General features: G+C 39.0%; 1 protein-coding gene across 2 annotated transcripts in view; it reads left to right on the top strand.

Moving 5' to 3' along the window:
- ASPG (asparaginase) overlaps window positions 1-23,681 on the top strand; it is a 46,904-nt gene that overhangs the window by 3,778 nt on the left and 19,445 nt on the right. For both annotated transcript variants that reach the window (XM_027638042.1, XM_027638043.1), the window contains exons 2-9: window positions 2,001-2,130; window positions 6,157-6,268; window positions 8,699-8,824; window positions 10,292-10,375; window positions 11,449-11,575; window positions 18,190-18,302; window positions 19,764-19,949; window positions 22,813-22,926. In XM_027638042.1, the coding sequence (XP_027493843.1) occupies window positions 2,001-2,130; window positions 6,157-6,268; window positions 8,699-8,824; window positions 10,292-10,375; window positions 11,449-11,575; window positions 18,190-18,302; window positions 19,764-19,949; window positions 22,813-22,926 (992 nt within the window). The remainder of the gene's footprint in view (window positions 1-2,000; window positions 2,131-6,156; window positions 6,269-8,698; window positions 8,825-10,291; window positions 10,376-11,448; window positions 11,576-18,189; window positions 18,303-19,763; window positions 19,950-22,812; window positions 22,927-23,681) is intronic.

Genomic DNA, 23,681 nt, shown 5'->3' with positions numbered 1-23,681 from the left:
TTGCTTCAAATACTTGGTTAACAAGCTTGGCTCACAAAAGTTGTTTTCCACGCATAATAAAGTAGAAGTGTTCTTAAAACAGTTGCACTTGAGTTCCCCTGTGTTTGCTTCTCTGCTGTAAAGCAGAGAGCACTGCTAGATGTGGATGCACGTAGGGGACTGCAGAGGTTGTAAGTGGGTCATCTTGGATACATCTGCAGAACATCTTAAAAAAAAAAGTTTACGTTCAGTGCAAGCAATTAGAGAAAAATCCTGACAGATCAGTGATTAAGAGATGAGAAACTTCCATTTATAGAGAAAGGATTAAAGAAAAGTAATGTGCATCAGCTCTCCAGTTCCTGTGGCAAATACAAAAAATAAACAGTCTCATCCATTGTCAGTATTCAGAGCAAGATAACACTGGACAAGCAGAAGAATAATCAGAAAACACCCAGGAAACACTTGAAACTGGGCTGAATTTCTGAGCCAAAATGACTCTATGCCCAAGTGGCCATTTGTGACTAAGCTAGGAACATCTTTAATAGGAAAAGCAGGGATTATAGCTGAATGAATGAAACACCCAAAGCTTGAAAGCGCGTTAAGTATATTTTGTAAAACAAAGAATTCTGGCAGGAATCCAAACAAATCCACTCAAATGCTGTTGCTGTCCTGTGAGGAAGTTGGCTATGAAGAGGCCTGCTACTTCATTTAAGGCAAGCCAGGAGGGAGATTAGGGAGTTCTTAAAAGATTTTTCCATCAGCTTGGAAGGTAAATAGGAAAAGATAAAAATACTATTGAAAATAGTCTCTGTGTTTTGGAGTACTTAAAATAAACTTTGCTGTTTGAAGGTGAGGCAAAGAAATACAGAGGCTAACTTGGATGAGAGTTATGTTTAAAGAAATGGAACTGGGAAGTAGGAGGGAATTGCCTGGCTTCAAATTAGAAATAAGTAGAACTACCAGAAGTAGAATAATGAGGTTTGACAGTTTGTTCCCCATCTGAACAGGTAGTATGAAACACATTCACTGAGATTAAACTGAACTTGACAGTAACACCAGTATAATCTTGAAGTCCAGAAGGAAGTACCTATGATAAAAGTTCCTTGAATGAAAAACATCCCAAAAAATCACACTGCAGAAATACAGGGTGTCTTCTGATTCTGGATGCCAGGACTGTCACTGTTATTCCTGAAACAGGGTATTGGGGGGATACAGGTTAGATTCACAGGTGAACTCGGTTCTATGATGCTGAGGATTGTAACATCAAAAAATCAGGTGCCTTTCTGGCTAATATAGAATGGTGTACAGATACCCTTTGAAATACCTGGTTGCAGCCAGGACACCTGCAGGATCCACCAAGCACTAACTGTATTCTTAGGTTAAAGTCACAGCTGTTTCAGGGCCCCTGCCACAGAGGGGCAGACCCCAGTCACAGGAGGGGAGAGGGTGAGCAGAGCTTGAGATACATCCACGCTTTCAACTTTTTCTATTCAGCAGTTTATGCACCTTCTCTGCATCTTGTCAGTTCAGATGGTCAGTTCTAAACCTGCTAATGGAAAGTATCTAGTATATATCACAACTTGATAGTACAAAACAATGCTCAGTGCTTTGTAAGTCTTTTGCCACTAAGTAATAGTAATAGCAATAATAGCTATGACATGTAAAAGAGAATAGTAGCTTTCTGCTACAGTTGCAAAAATTGGCTTCCTGTCCCTATTGCTGATCAGTATTTGCAGACAAGCAGCAATTAAAAATAGGGAAAGCATAAATATTTGATATGGAGGAGATTTGAAACATTATTTTTCTTAAATAAAGGATTTATTTTAAGTCAAGAGAAGGATAACTGCATGGATATTTATTAGTTATGTCCAATTTTCATGTTTTTAAACTGGCAGTAGACTATTTAAATTTAATTTGGAAGGATGGGCAAACTGCTGTGAAACTTCTTCCCTCCTTACTGTGCCATTTGCTTCCTTCCATCCCTGATCCTTTATTTACTTCCCTTATTCTTTATTTTTAAGGACTTGCTCCTGAGGCCAATAAACTAGTAAACAGCTTGAAAAAAATGCCAATGCTGCATGATAAGGCATATGCCCAGGAAACAAAACTGAACAACTCCCATGAATTTCCAGAGAACACATTGGTGCTCCCGTAAGTATAATTTCCTTGGGGAGAGGGAGGGTTAGGAAGTATTGTGTTAATTTTCAGATAATTACACGTCCAGATATTTAGCATGAAGAATCCATGATGAGATTAGCAAAAATACTTATATTGGCTTGAAAGGAAAAAGTCTACCATGTCTGACATGATAGAAAATATTTGGTATATTTGCAATGAAGTGCCTTAGAACTGCCTGAGAAGTAACTTTTAAGTTAGGCAGCAATTGACCATTCTGGGCAGCTTAGTTCTGCATTTTTTCCCTTGTTTTTCATATTAATTTGCTGCTGTGCAAACATACAAATATTCTACAGAAACTAAGAAAACTACATATAGCTCCATGTGAATTATCTTCAGCATATGTCTGAAAAAGTAGCATGTAATTAATGCATCTGTGAATAGGCCTCATGCTTTAATTCTGCAGGCCTTCTGTTTTTAAAAGCCCTAAAAGATGATTGTTTTTCCCAAATTTATGCAACGTTATGATAATAAGCGATAGGCTTATAATTAATCTGCATTTCTTCTTAACTGTTGGACAATGATTAATAAGCTTATAGCTTTTATTTAGAGGGCAGTATGCTAATTTGAAATATTCCCCAGCTGTGATGAATGACTGTACCCCTGTAAACATGTTAGCTTTGCACAAAGGATGATTTTACACAGTCACTCAAAACTAAATGGGACTGTAGCTGGTTTGCTATAAGAGTAAAAATGAATATTCATTAATCTTTAAAGAGAAAACCAGGATATTCAAAGAAAATGTAAGGTTTAGTAATTTCTTTCTACTTTGTATTGAGGTCTCTATGTAAAGCTTTTAAAAGTAACCACTTAAAAGGCAGATAGCAGGAAAAGTAGTAAAGGGAAAACTAATGGACTCCTGGTGCAGTAGTATTTATAGGAACATATAGCTTGTGTTAAATACGATGCTTACACTAAGAAAAATGGGGTTCTCTGATGATTCTGTGCTTGAATAACATTTAAATCCTTTAAGGGATTATAAACAAAACAAAACTGCACTAGTATACCAATTTGAGTCCTAAATATACTTCTCTTGGCACATCTTTTCCATGAAGAACAGAAAAGCTTAAAACAATCATTCACATCAAAAACCTGAGGTTTAAAAACCAATCTTGTCTTGTTTTTCTCTCGCTGCTGAGTGCTGTTTCTGGAGGTTAGTCATGGCAATTTGCCATTTTGTCTTTTGTGTTAGCCAAGTGATATTTTAACTAGACAGTTGAGAAATATTGTGAGTTCCTGAGGGGAGAAAATAGGAGTATTTTGTGAACTTTGTTTATCTGTGTGTAACATCGATGTAAGAGGAATTATATGTTCTCTTTTTAGAGAGAAGCATCAAAAGTTGTAGGCAAGTGGTTTCTCTGTTGGTATGTTGTGTTTTATTTAGACTGCATTCTCAGGGGAGCTTTCTTTACAATCTGACTTCCAGTTTTACTCTTAGCATGTGTAAATGTAATATCCAGCAAGGCAATTTTTCATGTGAAGTCTAACTTCTTAGGTACAGTATGTCAGTTTAAACACATTGTTTAAATGCTCTCTCTGCTCTATGTAACAGTCTTACAGGCTACATGAGGGGAGTGGGTCTGCAGAATTTATTAGAAGCCTCAGATGACTGGAAAAAGGGAAATATTGTACCCACCTTTAAAAAGGGTAGAAAGGATGACCCTGGGAGCTACTGACCTGTCAGCACCACCTCTGTGCCTGGGTGAGAGACTGGAGAGGGATGGATTCAACAGGTGGACTGTTCAGTGGATGAGGAGTTGATTGGATGGTTACATCCAGAGGATAGTGGTCATGGTTCAGAGTCCCAATGGACATCAGTGACAAGTGGTGTCCCTCAGGGGTCCATATTGGGATCGGTGTTATTTAATATCTTCTTTAATGTCACAGACGAAGCAATTGAGTGCACCCCCCACAAATTTGCAGGTGACATCAAGCTGGGTGGTGCTGTTGGCACACCTGAAGGATGGGATGCCATCCAGAGGGACCTGGACAGGCTTAAGAACGGGGCCCGTGGGAAGCTCATGAGGTTTAACAAGACCAAGTGCAAGGTGGTGCACCTGGGTCAGGGCAATGCCCAGTATCAACACAGGCTGGGGGATGAACAGATTGAGAGCAGCCCTGCTGAGAAGGACTTGTGGGTGTTGGTGGATGAGAGGCTGGACATGAGCCAGGAAACCAATTGTATCCTTGGCTGAATGAAAAGCAGCGTGGGCAGCAGGGCCAGGGAGGGGATTCTGCCCCCCTACTCTGCTCTGGCCCCACCGGGAGCACTGCATCCAGCTCTGGGGTTCCCAGCACTGGAAGGACATTGAGCTGTTGGAGCAAGTCCAGAGGAGGGACACTAAGATGATGAGACGGATGGAGCAGCTCTGCTATGAGGAAAGGATGAGAGAATTGGGTTTGTTCAGCTTGGAGAAGAGAATGCTTTGGGTGGTGTAATTCTGGCCTTCCAGTACCTGAAGGGAGCTTGCAAGAAAGATGGAGAGGGACTTTTTACAAGAATATGCAGCATGTTGGCTGCAACATTTGGAAATAGAAATATATTCCAGCTCATCTAAGAATGGATGAAAATGGTGGATATTCTTTCATCTTCTAAGCTTCAGAAAAGTAGCAGAAAATATTAGTACTGGGGTTCTTTTATTACCCCAAATCTAAACCGCCAAATTGAATTTATACGTAGTTGACTTTATTCTGAGACATTAGAAAGTTAATGTGGAGAAATCAGCATTTTTTTTGTGGGGTATAACACATGCTCTATGTGCAGTCCATTTGGATGCCAAATCAAAGGTCTTAGAAGAGTTAGATTTCTTGATACAGGCAGGTGGAGGAAGGGAGAGCTGTGGTCCTTGAAGGCAGGAGAGCAGACAGCATGCTTAGAGCTAAGACAATCCACTGTGATTCCATAGCCACCATTGCCTTTGATAAGTCTCCTCCAAATTTGAGATTGCATACTTTTTAAGATATTTGAGTATCTAAACACTTTTTAATCCTTGATCTCTGTCTGCTGGGCTACACACTACATGATGTTTGAAATTGTCACATTCCTCAGCCGCACAGGTACTTTATCCCGTTGCCTGACTGGTTTTGGTTTGGTTTGGAATTTTTTTCCCTTGCGTAGTTGCTGAGGCTTGTTTTTATTATTACTCAGAGCAGTCATTTCCTGGCTGTCAAGGTTGCACTTGTTCAGTGGCCAGTAATTGATTGCCAGTGAGTTGTTTATGGTCCTGAGGTCTCTGTTTTCAGCCTATGCCAGTATTTTAAGATCTTTGATATTATCACATCCTTAAACTCCACGTAAGAAGGCATAGCTGGCACCATAGAGCACAGTTCCTTAACAAGGTCACAACAGGTCTAATAGTCTGGGACTGGGCTTTTACAAAGTTAGCCTATTACTAGCAAAGGCAACAGTTCATCTGAAGAACCAAGAGAGTTTTATTCTGAAATCTGAGGTCAGAAAAAATTAATGGATCTTCTAAAAGCCACAAAAATGAATCTTAGTCATAAGACGCTTAAGATACCCTTTGTGTCAGGAAAGAGTATCTGTTTATAGGGTATCTATTTATATTTATCAAAGGATGAGAAATTTGTTGCAACATTTCTCTTGCGTCCCCCCTATGAACATCAGGAGCTTTATAGATTCCTCTCAATAACTTATGAAGCATTTTTAAACCTTAAGGCTTCGTATTAACTTCTGTTACAAGTCAGTAACAAACTTAAACAGTGTAAGTCTGGGTTCTTCTTTTCTGACTTTAGTTTTGGCAACTCCTCTCTGCCTTCTAAATTTTATTTATTATTAAATTAAATTTAAGTGTTTGTGCTTTAAACCACATCAAGCCATGAACTTCTAAACTTGGAATTTAATTTCCAAATTTAAGACCTTTTTTTTCACCTAGATTTGGAAGATGGGGAGGAAAAGGGTAAAATCTGATGATTCAAAGAAAAAATCAGAAGTGATGAGATGATATTCTAAGAATTTTTTTTTCCAATTCTCTTTCTTCACAGTGTCTCCAAGCAAAATAAAAGAATCTTTTACACAATCCTTGAGCTATCACCACTACTTGATTCTTCCAACATGACACCAGATGACTGGGCCAAAATTGCAAAGAAACTTGAGGTACTATGGTGTGGGATAAGAATTCATTTGTCACTTAAAGCCAGCAGTATATCCAGTATGCTGAGCAAGATAATTCAGTAGTGTGATATGTTTATATGTTTCTTTAAATGTTCAAATAGCTTAATAGTTGGCTACTGACATAGAAAATAAATTCATATCTTCATGCCTTTCTTCCAGTGGACACATATGGACTTGAGTTTGACTTTCCAACCAGTAGAAAAAATGTTAGGTTTTTCCACAGTGAGACATGTTTAAAGCCCTATATATTTCTGCATATATGGTTAAATTTATGACAGCCTTCTCTGGATTAAAAAAAAAATCAGCATTTCTCTGCTCCTGTCCCCGTGTCTGAATTTAGCTGTGTGCTTTTAAGAAAGCAGAAATGCAAAACACTTCAAATGCTTCACACCAGGAATTCATAAATAGCTGTTAGAAATAACTAACTATGGGACTAGGAAGATACTGCTCTTCCCCTCCTGCTCTCTCTGCGATAGTGGGGCTTTATAGTGTAAATTCCCTTCTTTGACCACACAGTAGTAGTGAACGTGAACAGTTTAATAATGCAGGGAATGATGCTGAAGATCCAGGTAACAGTCTTCCACCTTTAGGCTCTCTAATCCTGAAACCACCAAACTAGGGAGGTTGCTTCTCCTATCAAATGTATCTTGCCAGGGCAAAGAAGAGATGGAGCTGGTGTGTAAATGGAAAGCCCCTTGGATGGAGCAGGGGTGTAGCTGAGAAAAGCCCAGGGCCAAGAGAAGGAGACAATCCCATCCTGAACAGGGGAGAATTTGCCTTTCTTCCTTACTGGCATATTAGTTATTATTAAAAAAAGTAAAAAAGTGTTTATTTCTTGTACAGAGATCGCAACTACTCTTTTATGTAGAAATGTCCAGTTCATGTAGTCCACATTAAAAGTGCTCAGAGGCAAAAAAAAAAAAAAGAAACTTCAACTCTCCAGCTTGTGCATAGACACTGCTACTTTGTGTTCATCTTGGACATGTGCTTGGTACAGTTGTAACATGCTGATGACTTTCCACACTGAAATATTCCAAGACATTTCTGTGGGATGTCTCCTTAATTGCCAGTCTGATCTTTTACATTATGAAGCTTAAACCAAACTATGTTCTTTTGCATCTAATAAGTTTCATAAGGCTGAGAACATTGGTGAGCATACTGATTTAGAGAAGACAAATGGCTATTCCTGTAATCTTGGTCCTTCTTGAAACCTACTAACCTTGTTACTGTGTTGGTGAATAACTGCACCATGCTTTTTGCATCAGGCTATAATTGAGTCTACTGAAAGATCTTGCAACACTGGCAGTTGTTCTGTTGGCTCAGTTGTTACAGATAAGCAGAAATCCCCTGAAATTTCCAGCAGGTAGCAACAGGTAGACATGAGTATCAGTGAAAGAATAGCAAAAGGACAAGTAGAAACCTACAGGGGAGTGTGGAGGTGACCTTGTTATCAGGACATGCCAAGGGTGTGTGCCTACTGAGACATCAGAAGTGTAAATAAAAAAAAGACTTGTTTAATTCTATGGCAGACCTCCTTTTTTCCCTCCACACTGGCCCTGCATGTATCTGCTTAAGAGTGCTATGTAGTCCTTTCCATGTTACCAAATTACATCAGAGTCTCTCACTACAGCATTTATTATGTCCATCACTCTTAAATTAGAGGAACCAATTCATTTTTCCTCCAAAAGCCAGCAGATGACTTTATTCTAATAGGATAAGCTGTGTGATTCATGGGTTTGCATTAAAAAAACTCCTGTGTGGAGTTGTATGTAGATTAAAACTATTATAAAAGTCGTTTTTACATCTGCATGTGCTTTATAGTCTAAAGGGACTTCTCAAAAACCAGCAAGTGAACGCACATTAATGAACAAGAAGCCTCTTCACTGCTTTCTGCTACGGAAAGGATGACTTTCCATCAGAAGAGGGCACTCTGACACTGGCAGTTTGCCTGTCTGCCACTCAGATTAAATGGACTGTTTTTATCTGTATGTTATGATAGCCTTGGTTTGCCTAATCTGTTCCTGTAAATGGTGTAATCCCTAAAGTAAAAGCGGCAACAAGAAATCAGACTATACGACTAATTTGCATATGTTAACATTCCTGTTTAAAGCCACTGCTAAGCTTTTCCTAATTAGCAGTCTTCTGGTTTAAAAATGCTGCATTAATATGTATACATGGAAGAATCTCTTTGACTGTTCCATAATTAGAATTACTGGCTCTAGTGTTAGTGACCTATTAACCCTTAATTTTATTTAAACTGGAAACAGGATAACTTTTGGAGGAATTATGTGTGCAGGACCCTTCCAAGTATTGTACTGTTGCCTGCATCAGTGAAATTAATGTACTATGTACCTCACTTGCTGGTGCCAGTGCATTGCTCTAACAGTGTGAAAACTGTCTCTCCATCTCCAGGAGCACTATGAAAAGTATGATGGTTTTGTGATCCTTCATGGTACTGATACTATGGCATATACAGCTTCAGCCTTATCCTTCATGTGTGAGAACCTGGGTAAAACTGTTGTTCTGACAGGATCTCAGGTAATGGAATTAATTTGTAGTTGAAGCAGGAAGCCTCATTTTTGGTTTTTATATGCAAAACTTGGTTGTATCCTGATTATCACTGTATAGCTTAGTAGTGCAGGGCAGGCCCCTGGCCAGGGTGAATGGTCACAGCGCTGATAGAAATCAGTGAGAACTGGCGGGCTCACCAGCTGAGGATCTGCCCCATAATTTTATCATTAATGACTTTACAACTCTGTACCAAGTCGGACCAGTAGTTCATTATGTCTGGGGCCAGATGCTTCAGAGAAAGATATAAGAGCCTGTCACTGGCCATTGTGTATTAATCGGTTTATATGAGAAGCATCTCTCCAGCCTCAGGTGGCCGCTGGTTGTTAGCTGGTTTTTTTCCCTTTTAAAGCCCTGAAGCTTATTGCTTTTACTCCATCAGTTGTTATCCTGACTTATGTTGCTCATTGTTGCATTTTTATATATTTTTTTTAAATAAACTCTATGCAGTAGATGCATTTTTGATCATTTCTATTCCAAAAGCATCTAATATGGTCTGTTTCCTTTCCTCTGAAGACTACATTTATTAATTTTCATTCTCTTAGCTGGAGATCAGCCCTTTGCATATTGTCTGAGGGGGAGGGGTTGTCTTACTAGAATAGCTTGCTTGAGTGTAAAATACAGCTCTAATCACAAAGGAGAGATGAAACATCGCACTGTAAAATTCCCCTCCCCAGTCTCATAACTTCCCTTTCACATGTGGTCTATTTGAAGTCAAAATACAAAAGTCTAGGAAGGAGTAGGCTCCCACTTACTTTCTTGACGTGGGGCAGTCTGGTCGTGATACATCACAGTCAAGGTTTTGCTTTCTTTTTGGCTGTATTTCTTGGAGATCTGCCTGACATATGATCTAGCAAGGGAGCATGTGATTTCTATTTTTTATTGCTGAAAGGAGCTCTGACTCTCTCTTAATAAAGAGGCAATCTGAAAAGGCATGGAAGTCATCACTCAGCAGACCAAATTTCTGTTTTTAATCTTGCCCTTTTCTGTCAGTAATAACCTGCTGGCTCAGTTTTTCTATACTGTGAGGAAAGATGGTGCAAGAGAGCTGTTGCGGAGCCCATAGTGACAGATCTGCATGATCTGGGGCTGTCGCTTTTTCTCTGTATCATCACTTCTCCCATGTTCAGTCACTTTAACTATGACTTCTTTCTAGTTTTTCTATTTTTCCTGAACCAGTCTTAATATGCTTAATCACACCAGAATCATCTCTATATCAGTTTTTAAGCACTTAAATTATAAAAGTCTGTTAAGCACAGGGAGAAATCTTGCCATCTGTTGCAGTCTAAAATAGTTTGGATGAAGAAAACTTTTTTTGTAATAAATCATTGTTACATAAATTATTCATATATTTGTATTGCATAAGCTGGACTCATTTTTTCTGCTGTGTAGGCTTTACATAAGGGCCAGGGTGTAATTTCAGTCTCTGCTCTTCAGGTGCCCATATACGAGTTGCAGAATGACGGCCGAGACAACCTTCTGGGGGCATTGCTGATGGCTGGGCAGTTTGTGATTCCTGAGGTTTGTTTGCCTGTGAAGACCATCTCAGCAGCTTAATTTCTCCCTCTAGCCAGGACACATACTTATATACACAAAATATCCGGTAGGCAGTAAGGAATTGCACTTAAACAGGAAGATGAATGTATTCCACTGAGGTAACAGTCCTTGCATGGCAAAGCAGCTGCTGTTTTTGCATTGGTCATATCCCATTTGCTCATATACAATCTGTAAAGACTATGAAGTCTGAAATTATACATTGCAAGAGACTTGAAATTGGAAGTTCTCTTGCACGTACATGGGGTCTAAAACACTTCTAAGTCAGTTTTTTAACTGAATGTTACTTTGAAATTCTGTAGTTGCTCTAATACTGGTATGAGTGTCTTTTAGCTCTAGTTCCTGAAGACTGAAGTGTCAAGAGCAACACTTCTAGTGGACATGGAAGTACTTCCATAGTCTCAGCACCCTGCCTTTAAAGATGTTTGTGCTGTGCAGCCCAAAAATCAGAGAGAAAAAGGGTCAGGTTTCACCTCATTTCACGTCTACCATGCTCCCAAAGCCAGTTCTTGTAAGACAACAACAGTAGCTGACTGGCCCAGATCTCAAGAACTGATAACAGCTTTGAGGTATCTCTTTTCCTTCAAGTTCCAATTGACAAACTTTAGGAGGTTTGAGAGGGAACGTAATTATTTATGTGTGGTAGCTCTTTTGAAAATTATCCTCATTTTCACTAGGCCTTTTGTTATGTTTTGGACTCTGAATTTATATATAACTCATGAATGTATTAAAAAGTCCACTGTTTCTTTCCTCTATCTCTGAAGTGGACTCAGGCAAATTTTCTGTCTCCTAGACTATGTCTCATGAGAGGATTATGAAACTAGTTAGCTCTTAACTTGTTTTGTTCTTAAATTCTTAAACCAATGTGTGACAGATGTGCCAACTCTTTTTGAAAGGGTTAGACTTGTAAACATCTACTAGCCTCTGAGTTGCTTTAAACATTTAGAAAACACTTTATAAAGGACGGACTACAGTATTTATCTACAGCATCTTTTAATTACTGGCTTATTCATAGACCTGTTTCTTTACTTGTCTTGCAGGTGTGCCTGTATTTTTATAATAAACTGTACAGGGGAAATAGGGTGACTAAGGTGGATGCTGGGAGTTTCAATGCCTTTTCCTCACCTAACCTGCCTCCACTTGCAAATGCTGAGGTTGATATTACAAGTAAGCAACATCATCTCTTAAGCTGTGTAATTTATGCCACATGCAATAGAACTGAAAAGAATCTGTGCCTGTGTAGTTGAAATGTCGTTTTTAATCTCAAAAATATCTTTGAAAGCTCTGTAGCTTGACTTCATCTGCTCTGAACCTGTTTAAATATTAGTACGACTGAGATTTTGTGACTCAACTGCATTTATGTATTGAGTGTAGATGTGACCTAGACTGACTTTAACTGAAGATCCAGACTAACCAGAGGGAACGTTGCCCCTGTGTCATGAAAATGCTTGGTCTAAAGATAAAAATGAGGGACTGAGGACTGAAAGAACAAAGAGTTTAATCTCATTAGTGACCATGCTGGGCTCTGAAATCAAGCAAAGAAGTCATTGCAGAGTACTTGCAGCTTCAGCAGATTCTGTTTGATGCATGTCAATGTGTAAGATGTTTTACTGGATATTTGGGACCTGTCTGAACTGCAAGTACACTGAAAACAGCAGACCTAAAATATGCATTGTATGAAGTTTTTTTCCCCCCAAACTTTCTCAGGCTCTCTGTGTGTCAGTTTCTTAAGGAAGGGAAAAACTATCTGAAGGTTTCAGTACCCATTTGCAAAATCATTAATACATTGATGTCTACTCTTGGATAAATGGCACCCTTTCTTTGGAGAGGGGAGAAGAGAGACATATTTGGAATCTAGCCAAATGAGGAGCTGCCAAAAAGTATGCTAAAGGACAGTTTTGAAAAATATAACATGTTATTGGGTAGACTGTGTATTAAATAGGAGCAGGACTTGATCAAAATCTCCGTTATTACAAAAAAAATGGGAACAGGAGGGCGTTCCTCAATTCTTTTGCTAGGTGCTGTTAGTGGCAGTAGGAGTTCTAGCCCTGTGCCATGGAATGTGCCTTTATGATGGTTTCTACTACTAGAGAAAGGCATTCTGCAATTTGGAATATAAACTTATCCCTTCCACTTAATGAGTGGGAGTTACTTAACAAAGTTCCAGGATCAGAGTGCTGTGATTGTAGCAGCCAGATGCAAACTGAGGAAGCCTGTGTAATACTGTAGTTGCCTGTAAGACATCTCTCAGGTAGAGAGTCTGCCACTGTGGTGTTACTGTGCTGTGTCAAACAGGATGTATCTGAAATCAACAGAAATGCTGCCAGTTGATTGCTGCAGTAAATTGGGGGAATCTTATTTCTTGGGTTTGTATTAACTGCATCAAATAATGTATAAATAAATTCTTTTTACTGACTGATCAATAATGAAATCAAGCTGCAAATTGTGTGCTGTTTCTCCCTTGGATTTGAACAAACTGTTTTGTGATTCCTTGTCCAGAGTAGAAAAATGAGAAAGTTATTAAGCACTTCCCTTGGCCCATATTGGGTCCCATTATGTCTTCAGTAAATGCCTCATTGGTATCAATGGGGATTTCTGATTTAAAAACTGATGGTGTGATAGGCTCTATTTTTATTTGCTTCAGTTGATTACCCAGTTGGAGTAGCATCATTTATCCAAGATGACGGTGTCACTATTGAAGGATTGTTTCATTTTGAAAGAACATAGTTTATAGTATGTGCAGTCTACTAGTGCTCCTTTATTTTGTCCAAAGTAATTGTTTGAAACATCGCTGTCTCCCTTTAATTTGCTTGTATAGTCCTCATATGAAGCTTTCACGGACACAAGGAACCACTTGGTCTTTTAAAAACAAACCAAACAAATCTAGCATCTTTCTACTTTTTTTTTTCCCAAATGACTTTATATAATATGTCTTAATCCTCCTGTAGACAGGGCTGACTCTTGCTGATTCAGCATTATGGAGAGCAGCCTGAGGATGTCAGGAAAAGTAGGCCCCGTGCAGAAACTCTTCCTCAGGCTTCCCAGTTCTAACAAAGCTGGGAATGAAAATTCCAGAGAAGCAGAAGGGGAGAAGTGGCAGGATGGAGGAAGTGGGAACCGTAATGGGATCATGGGTTGGTACACAGGAATGAGGAGAAATGCTGTTCATGGCTAGGCATAGCATATAAAAGCAACCATCTACTTCAGAGGTAGAGATGAAAGGGAGAAACTTAGTCCTCTTCCCTCCCTTACCCTTGCAGCTCTCTTCTTCGTTTTTGATATCCATTTTTCACACTGTTCCCTCTCTAGGTGAGGCTCCTAGTGGATTTCTAATCCCATAACTGGCTGCATTCTTGGCCATATCCTTAGCTATGTTACCAACACCTAAGAGTCCCATCACCCAGCTTTAGACAAGCAAGTGTGTCAGCTTCCTCCAGGCTTTCAACTTAGCACAAGAAACTCCTGTAAGAAGTGCAAAAATGCTAGCCCACTCCTGAGCTTAGTAAGAAACCCAGTGCTGATGGGAAACACTTTTGCAGCGGAATCAGAAATCATAGAATCACAGAAACATTTCAAGTGTGGTACATATAGAAATAATCCAAAATATTTCTAAAATCTCAAAGCCTATCAAATAAAAGACCTTGCCTTATTTCTCCCATATTTTGAAAACAGGGGAGACAAGGAGGACTATTCCACTTGAAATGTGTAAAGATTCTCAGTATATTTCATAACTGATTACTCTCCTCTATTCTTGACTGTCCTAATGAAGCACACATGACACTTGCTTTGTTACTGTGGCTGGACTTTCTTCATCACAGATGCATGTAACTTCTGGGAGTGGTGCACATGTACAGGACAATATGATGAGAAACAACTTGTGCAGGGACAAGCAGCCCGTGTGACTGTGTGTGCAGATGTGGTACAGCAGCAGAAGGTTAGAAGAGTCCTGGGCTCATCTACCTACCCACCAGTCTCATTAGAGAAAAGCTATTAGTTACTGGCCAAGTCTGCATCTTGGTTGGCAGTTCTGGTTATTTATATAAAAAGCCCAGGTCATTTATGTATTAAGGTAAATGCCACCTCTCTTCACTGGAGTGCTTTCAGTCCCTGTCCCCTCTCTGTTCTAAGTGGGTGTATGATTGTTGCAACGGCACCAGTCCGTAAATGTGTGTCGATTTTTTTTTGGTTTTTTAACAAACTGCCAAAAAAGGGAGTCTGTGCTTGTTTGCCTCCTTCAGGAATTTGCAGTCATAGGTTGGCCTGTGCTCCCCACCCCTTGGCTGCACCATGAATTGTAATGAGTGCTGGGGCAGCTTATATAATGGTAGGGCTCACTTGTAGCCCTGCAGAGAAGGATGAGAAGAAAGCGCTGCTGTTTGTCTGGAGCTCTGCAATCGAGAAAAGCTGTATTTCTTGTTTGATTTCATAACTCGGAATTCAGTCACCACTCCTAAGGGAGGTGTCGCTCTGAGTTGCTGCTCTCCCATTATAAAAGTTGAAACCTGCATTGTGGCATAGGCACCCTTTAACAGCTGGGGGGGGGTTGCTGCTTTCTGATCCGTGTAGAGCTGCTTCTCTTTTTTATTTTATTTATAAGTCAGGTTGATGTTTTTTCTGCACTAATCCTCTCACCATATTTCTCTGCGGGTGTGTATGATAATAAAGCTGCATATGATAAGGATGTGATTTTTTGACTCTAATTTTAAAGGCTATAGTTTTTGGAAGGTAGAGGGAGACTGGAAAATCTATTTTTATGTGATGGTTCGGATGAGTAAACAAAAGGCCTTAACATCTTGAATGCAGTCTCCTTGAATAATGCAATCTATCCCAAGCCATTTTGGATACAGTATATAAATAGCCATTACATCTTTATTTTATGTACATTGCTTTAAAAAGCTTACTTTCTGCTTTGCCACACCAGTAGCTAGCTTACCTTTGTTCCTCAGCTTTGCATCCATATTTGCATAATGCAGTACACTGTATCACTTAAACTCTTTACAAGCACAGGCCATCCAAGTCAGAACAGGTTGCTGTTTTCTGTGCTATGCTAAAACTAAGTATCCCTAATTAGTCACTCATCCATAGGAAAAAAAACTGTTATGAACACCAATAAAGACAGCTTTTTGTACTTCACTTGCTTGTATATGAGTTTCTTACTTAAGAATTGTTAAGGATTCTTACTGTCTTTTATTTTTAATTTAACCAAAAAAAGGAGATAGCTGTGTCGTATGACTATAGGCTGCAAGACAGCTGGTTTATTTAATACAGTGGAGATGCTTGAACTTAGCTGTGTGACATAAATACTGTTCCTTTTACGGGAATGTAATTTTTGAGATTCAGGATGCAAAGGGTGTGTTCTAAATTTTTTTCCCCCTGCATGGTGCTCTGCCTCACTGTATTCAACAGAGTTGAATAAATCTGAGGTGAAGTCGGGCTTTTATGTATATTTGTTTGTCTTTGGCTCTTGCATCACATTTGCTTTTTGTTCTGCCTTTTAGACTTGTTTGGCTAATGGAAAACTGACATCTGTGGAGTCTGCAGCACCAAACACGTTATGTAGGCTGACGAGGTTCATGACCAAGCGAATGTTAACTCAGAGGCAATCTTTAATATTTTTTTTTTTAAATACAGTTTGGAATTACATCACTATACTATGTCTGCATGCATTAAATTTATCTTGGAGATGATATATTATTTGGTAGAGTGTACTCCAAGAGTACAGGTATAGGCCTGGTATAGGTCTGACTTCTGAACCTATCCTCTGATCTCTTTCCTTGGTCTTCTGCTTTTGGCAGTATCTTAGTGATCCATGCCAAGGCAGGTTTACTCAGTTCATTCTTCACGTTCATTACAGGCATTAGGGATGCTGACAGTTGCCAAACGTAGTAGTATGCATTTGTGAAGTTTTGGCAGGGACTCCTACCTTATGGAGGATAAAAGAAAGCAAGCTGTGATACAATTTTATTGCCATCCCTTCTTGTAGAGGAGGCTGCTTTTAAAGAATTAACTTTTGTGTTAGAAAGTTGAGAGGAATGAATATATTGCATGATGCTGCTGCCTCTTAACATGATTAACCAGGCCTATGAAGCTCATGTAGCACAAATGCATGGCTTCTACACTTGCCCATGTACCTCCTGCAGGTCTCTAACTCACTCTGGAAAGCTCATGGAGGCCTTTGAGAGCTACTTGGCTAAATACTAAGTCCAGCCAGGTAGTTTCAGAATTGTGCTGGACAGCTTAGCACAAAGAAAGACACTGCAGAAATGGTCTATGCTTCTATTCTTCCAATCCCAGGGCATTAGGAATCCATGTGCTGCAGTGTGACTGGTTGGACAAACGTGATGCCAAGCCAACTGCTTGTGACTTGTTTAACGACGTATGGCAGTTTTTAGAAAGAACAGAGGCTTTAGTTGCTGACAGGGCACCACAACAGGAAAGGGAAGTTCATAAAGTCTTATAGGAGACTGCTATTTTCTGTCCTGACTTAATGGATTGTGTAGTTTTTAGTATTTTAGGGCAATAGAGTAGGCTTCAATGGAGGCTCTTAAATGTACTCTGAATTTTTTTTTGCAAGTGGCTGTCTGCTGATTGCAAGTAATTGGTGTGAGTAACTCTGCATGGCTGAGAGCAAATCAGTGTTATGCACGCAGATCTTTTATCTGTCTTGCTGCTTGGGAGTTTCTCCAAAATCTAAAAAGCTTAACTCATGATGGGGAAACAGCAGCTTTACAGCAGAGTCAATTTTCTTTGAAGCACAACGCTCTGAGCTGTTGGCTGCTGTTTGTTAAACCTCTTCCACTGCCTTGTAGGAGCCGTCAGCGCTACCACTGCTGTGCTCCTACACTGAAGTAGTAAAATTTTGAAATCAATAATGCATGACTTGGCTTCTAATAATGCAACACAAACAAACTATTAGTTAAACAGCTGGCTTCTGGCTCTAAATGTATAATCGGAGTTAATTGAATCCTTGCTATTTTATTTAATCGTTAGTAGCTACCTAATAAACTCTGGAGGTGATTAGGAGCAACAGTAACTGCATTTGTCATCTCTCATGTCTGAGAAGATGAAGCTCTGTTTTCTGAACATGAATCCAGGCTGATATCAGGCCAACTACATAACAGTGGAGTTCAGGTCAGTGTATGACAAATAAATGTCTCCCCTGTGCTAGACTGGCATGATGTTCTGTTGGTTGAGGCTTTCTGAGCACTCTGAACTGGGAGAGGTGGCACTAACAGGACATGTTCAGCATCAAGAAACCATCAGGTTTAGCACTCATATGCTTTTCACAGCAAGCAGACTTCTCTTTTAAAGAGACTGTAGTAGAGGTATACAGCTTTGTGTCTGATAGACCATCCTGTTCACTAATGGTCATTGACTAAAATATCAATTTTAGAAGTCTTTGCTATGAAATGCAATGAATTGAAGCAAGCATACATCTTAAATATCTCCTTGAAGGGCACTAGCTTGTGAATATTGACTAGTAATACTGATATAGCTCGGAATCCAGACTATTTTGGAATTAAAGTTAAAATATAAAACAGTTGAGCCTGACTTGAATGTGGTCTTAAAGATATATTTTGTGGCACCTAATAAATAAGGCGTGTTAAATCAGCTGCTATTTCTGCTGTCTTAAATGGGCCTTCATTTCCTCTTTAAAAAATACATTGTCTTTCATGAATCCCCTACATAAGAATGGTTTTAAAAACAAAGTTGCAATCATGAAGTACTACAAGTCTACTTGATAGTATGTGTTAAATTTAAAATGCCATTTCTCTTCATAGTAAACTGGGAAACAGTGTGGAGAGCCAATACCAAAAAGAAATTTCGAGTTCACACCAATATGAACAGGAATGTTGGACTTCTGAGAATCTTCCCAGGAATCACGGCTGCTGCTGTAAGTGTCACCACTTTACTTTGGAAGTGGGTGAAGTGATGTTCCAATACTTTATTAGTTACCTGAAGTAGGACAGCTGCATTGTTTGTAGCAGTGATTGGGATTTTGGAGGGAAAGGAAAGGATCTGTCTTCTGATAATCGCTGTTTTGAAATATCAGGTCATTAAAGGACTATTTTTATATGCCATAAACTATTGATAAAAGCTTTTCAAATATCTTTTGTATAGCTACCTGGGCTTTGAAACTTAAAATTAATTTCTCATCAGGGCTCATAAATAGGTCAGATGTAGTTTTGTAGACAGGTGTAGGCTACAATGACCAGGAAAATGCTCTCTTGCTGCAAATTGAGGCATATTAACAGATATCTTGTCAAGGAATACAATATATGGTGGGTGGAGTGTGGTTATTTCTACAACTCATGCTTCTTTTTTAGGGTTCATTTTGTCTCACACTGGTGGTTACCATGACCCTCAGCATTCACAGAGAGGTGAAAATGAGAAGTGGGATTTTTTTTTTTTCCTTTAGAAACTCTTTTGCAGTCTGTGATTTTAGGTAGATTAGTCTTTAAATTTTTGTCTAATATTAGTTCCATTAAATTGACAGGTCTTTTGTGGCTCTTGCCATCTTAAATTGAATTCAGTAGTTTAAGCAGCACTCCTCAATTATATCACCATTCTTTTTAGGCGAATATGAACAGATGGAAAGACAGAGGGGTGGTATATTTGCAATAAAACTCCAACTGCATAGTTAGCCTCATGGGGATTTGCAGTGTATTGCATTTAGCATATGTGATCAGCAAGGAAACATCTAGGTTGTTTAAAATACATCTTTCTAGGAAGAGGACTTTGGTAGGCATTCTCTTACAGTGAGGCAAACAAACTCAGTATCAACTGGCCCAGAATATATATTAGTGCCTCTTTTTTTTTTTTTTTTTCCTCTCTTTGAGTTAACTCAATTGGGTTTTGGGTTAAAAAACTCCAGGCTTCATTAGAATGTTCTTTCCTGAAAGGTGAAATAGTCTCTCTCTTAGGCAGACATTGGTTAACAAAACTCTTTGCTAAAGCAAAAAAATCTGGGCAGGGGTGGGGAGTTGTAATCTCAATTGACAATTCTGCATTTATTTCATGAATGTAAATCCACGTTTTTATTCTACCAAACGGTGCAACAGTATAGCCTGTTAATGGCCCTTGAACAATAGCATCCTTTTTCACACTCAGGTAATAACTCTAGGAATTTTAAAGGAAGCTAGAGAGGGAAGTTCTCATTTTTTTAAAACTTATTCTACAGTCTCAGTTATTGCAAATGGGGAGCACAGAAGGGCATAAGAAGACTATAAGGCATGAGAGCCTTTAAAATTATAGCAGGAATAGACCATTTTTAAAAATGCGGTGCCATACATGAAAATTTTAAGGTGACTTAAACATACCTTTTGTCTCTTTCCTCTGTCTTGTTTTTAAACAGGTTAAAGCATTTCTTCAGCCTCCAATTGAAGGCATTGTACTTGAAACTTATGGAAGTGGCAATGCCCCAAACAACAGAGAGGACGTGCTGGAAGAACTGAAGAAAGCAGCTGAACGAAAAGTAGTGATTCTGAACTGTACCCAGTGCTTACGAGGGTCTGTTAAAACTGTCTATGCAACAGGGCAGGTGAGAGTTGTGCATGAAAGAAACATCCCACTGATACAACTTGATTGCAAACTGCTAGTAGTCCAAGTGTATAAAACCTGTTTTATTGACTGTGAAGTGATTGCTCATAAAATAACTACATCTGAAAAATCTTAATCCAGAGGCATTTAAATGCGTATCTACAAACAAGATCCTGTTACTCCTGGTCTTAATGGTGGAAATAGTCAGCTCAGTTCTCAAATGAATGATTGCTCACTCCTGTCATGTACAGCACTCCAGGATACTTTGCATTAGACTGGTAGTATCTCAGAGGGATTCCACTGAGCTAAAAGCTGGTTTAGGGATCAGATGTTCAAATAAAGTAGCTCTTGATAGGATAACAGTTCCTTAGGTACAGTGTGGGAGCATCAAGAAAGCCTGCAGATGCAAGCACTACTCCAAAACCCAGTTCTTTATTTGACTGGAAGTACAACCGAATTCAGTGCAAGATTGGAGAAAAGTATGTAAGGAAGTGTCTGTCTTGAAGAATGGAAATCAGTTTAGTTAAACCTATGAGGGCTGGTTTAAAGCAGGCATTTTATAGTGAGTTTCTCAATTGTGTATTGAAACATGACAGCACTGTGGCTATTAAGAGCTCAAAACCATATAAGAATATGCGTTGCATATGGTAGTGTGAAGGAAGCTGGTTTAACTGGCCTTTAGAAAAAGACCAGCCATTAAATAGCCAAGAAGCTCTACCAGAGGGTGACTCATCCTGCTGCTGTAGACACCTGGCTTTGTTGGGAGCAACCACCTGTCTGGCAGAGCCAGCCTCTTCATTGACTGCATGGCAAACCTGAATACCCTAGTCTGGTGCTGAAACCTGTCTCTTTTAACTTTGCTTTTGACACAGCTTTAGATTATATTTGCACATAGTCTGTTTTGAGGAGAAAGAAAAGGAGATTGCAAGAGGTTTTTTTCACCTCCTCGGTATCCAAACTTGGTATTTCCTGATATAGGCAGTTATTTGGGTGTTTGTAAAACTTTTGTGTAACTTAATGGAGAGGTTTTGAAAATCACTGACTTTTGCTCTGTAGCAAATACTATAGGAATATGTGGATTAGATGGAAAAATTCACATGGAAGTTAAGTCAATAAAAGACAAAATTTATATTTGAAAAACAACATGAACATGAAGCCTAGCTTTTATGCTATCTTCTGCTTGAAATAATCTGCTAAAATATATAGAAGGAAGAAAAAAAGCCTTTTCTATGCTCTGGTTAAAAGATTGTCCAAATAGACACCTCTAAAATGGCTTTGTGCACTCTGATCCAGACTGTTGATATGCTGAATTGAAAGATTCTGCTCAAATCTTACTGAACCACTGTACAGCTGTGTGGAAATGCTTTCCCTTCTGGATTCCACTTTTTATGTGGAGAATCTTCTATATTGCTTCAGCATCAGTTGATGAGGCTGCCCTGTTTTCTTGGCATCTTTTGAGGAGAAAACTGACTGAGACCTGCAAAATTACTGCATGCTTGTTCTTTCATTGCCTTCTCCATTTCATGAGGAACCGCTCAGTGGAGAAACTATCATGGGTGAATGCTGTAAAGTTGCTGCAGTGTTAACTTTACTTGGATTTTTCTTTAAATGAAATATTTCAAAGGTCTGCACATGGCTGGGCCAGTTTTCACTCATACAAGTCAGCCAGGTAGGTCAGCTGAATCCCTGGTTTCCCTTGAAGTGTTTGTTTTAATTAACTCAGTGTCTGGCCTCTGATCCATCTACACAGTACAAACTTATAACTGAGGGAACTTTAAGTATAGGAAGGAAGCTGGGAAATCCCTTCCTCCTCCTCTTTCTCAGACCTGCTGAAAAAGCCCTAACTGTTCTTTGATTAGTTCTGCAGTACAGAAAGTATTTCTCACCTTCTCTGTATGTTTTCCCATGGGACTTAAAATATGTTAGTCTGGGTCTCTTAGAGGTGGTTAATGAGCTAATTAAGGCTCTGTATCTTGCTTAAAATATTAGTTAAGCCACAACAAATTTTGAAGTTTAAGTTCATATACAAGGGATTTAACAGTAAAATGCAGTGCAAGAACCTAGTTCAAGATGCTTAGCTGTGAGGCATAACATTTTGGCAAAGAGAATGATCTATGATTTGCCCAGGTACAGTTCAGTGACAAGAGATGTGAAATTTCCTTTGTCTTTGCTGTTTTGTACACTTATGAGGCTTGCTGATCATAGCAAAGATCCTTCTTTTTGCTTTTGTTCAGATTGTTTTTTTTTAACTACCAGAAAGATAAGTTATAAAGGTCATCTTTTTCAGTTGTTTTTGTCAGAACTGTGTAAATTACGTGTTTTAGTTGCATCTTCTAAATCATACACTGCTCACGCAGCCTGAAAGGATCTGAAAGCACTCCTGCTGTGAGCACACAGTAGTGCTGGAATTCATCCAAAGCAATGCCCCATTAAAGAATGGTAAATATGTCTGTGTGAGAACAGCCTACTTGGCAGTGTTCAAAATGCCACTGGGTTAAAACAGAGTAACTGCAGCTTTTCAATAAAGGGAATCTGACAACTCTGCAGATAGCTGATATGGACCTGTAACCTTTCCCTTTTAGCATAGCAAGCGACCGTGGCAAGCATTTGGTGGAATTCTTCAGTGTTACTGCATGAAAAGGAATTTAAAGTAAAAGTCATCTTTATTCAGCTTGCTCTAGTATTTGCTTGGTATTTGATAACTAAAATTACAAAAATTACAGTGGCAGTAGGAGGAGCAAGAGAGTGGAGGCTCAGCTGCATACCGTGTTCTGTGTAGCTGCTCATCATTTATATGCCTTTTCTGTACACACAGGTATTTCTGAGTGCTGTGCTAATTGGAATCATTATTCCTTTTTATTCAGACTCTCGCTGATGTTGGAGTAATTCCTGGAGGTGATATGACACCAGAGGCAGCCCTAACTAAACTGTCATACACGCTCAGCAAGAGAAACCTTAGCTGGGAGGAGAAGAGGCAGGTAAATATTTGTGTGACCTTCAAAGACTTTAGGTTTCTCATCTACTGTGCTAACTTCTGCTTAGCTTCATGCTTTGAGCTTCTGTCTTGCATTTAAAAACAATTGTTTCCAGAGCCATAATTGGAACACCCCGTGGTTTGGGTTTTTTTTCTTACAGAAAATACTATTAGACAAATAAAGATTTGTAGATTTGGAGAGAAAAAAATTCTCTGCATGAGTCAGGTGAAGACCATGACTGAGCCATAAAAATGCCATTAAATGTTAGTAGTCTAGCTTGGATATTTTCTATACTGAAAACTCTATGTGGAAATTCATATGGATGACAGAATCTCATCCCTTCTGAAGTCAGCAAAGATCTTGTCACTGATCTTAGTGTGGTAAAGATTTCATCCCAGACTCATTCACACACAGCTAATTCTGAAAATAAATATTGCCTACAGCCTCTTCCTTTACAGCATTACTCATAAGAGTATTAGATTTTATTTCTCTGAGATATGCTTTATAATACATAAAAAGTAGAGGATTATTATAAGGACCAGCTGCTTTTAAAATCAGAACCCCTTTAAACAATGTTCTTTCTGTTCACTGGTTGCTTAATCAAGGCTTTTTTCTGCAATTATACAACTATTTATCATGTTCTTTTTATACAAGGAACATGCAGCTATGAATTAGATAAGGAAGCAGCAGTCTGCAGGAATACTTGAGTTTCTATGCTTGTATGCAGTGAAATCATAATCCTGACACTTTGGGAGCTG

This window comes from Corapipo altera, unplaced genomic scaffold (assembly GCF_003945725.1).
Source record: "Corapipo altera isolate COAL_440 unplaced genomic scaffold, ASM394572v1 23, whole genome shotgun sequence".
In the NCBI taxonomy this organism is placed as follows: domain Eukaryota; kingdom Metazoa; phylum Chordata; class Aves; order Passeriformes; family Pipridae; genus Corapipo; species Corapipo altera.
Note: the sequence above shows the minus strand (reverse complement) of the source record. Positions and strands in the feature narration are given on the sequence as shown.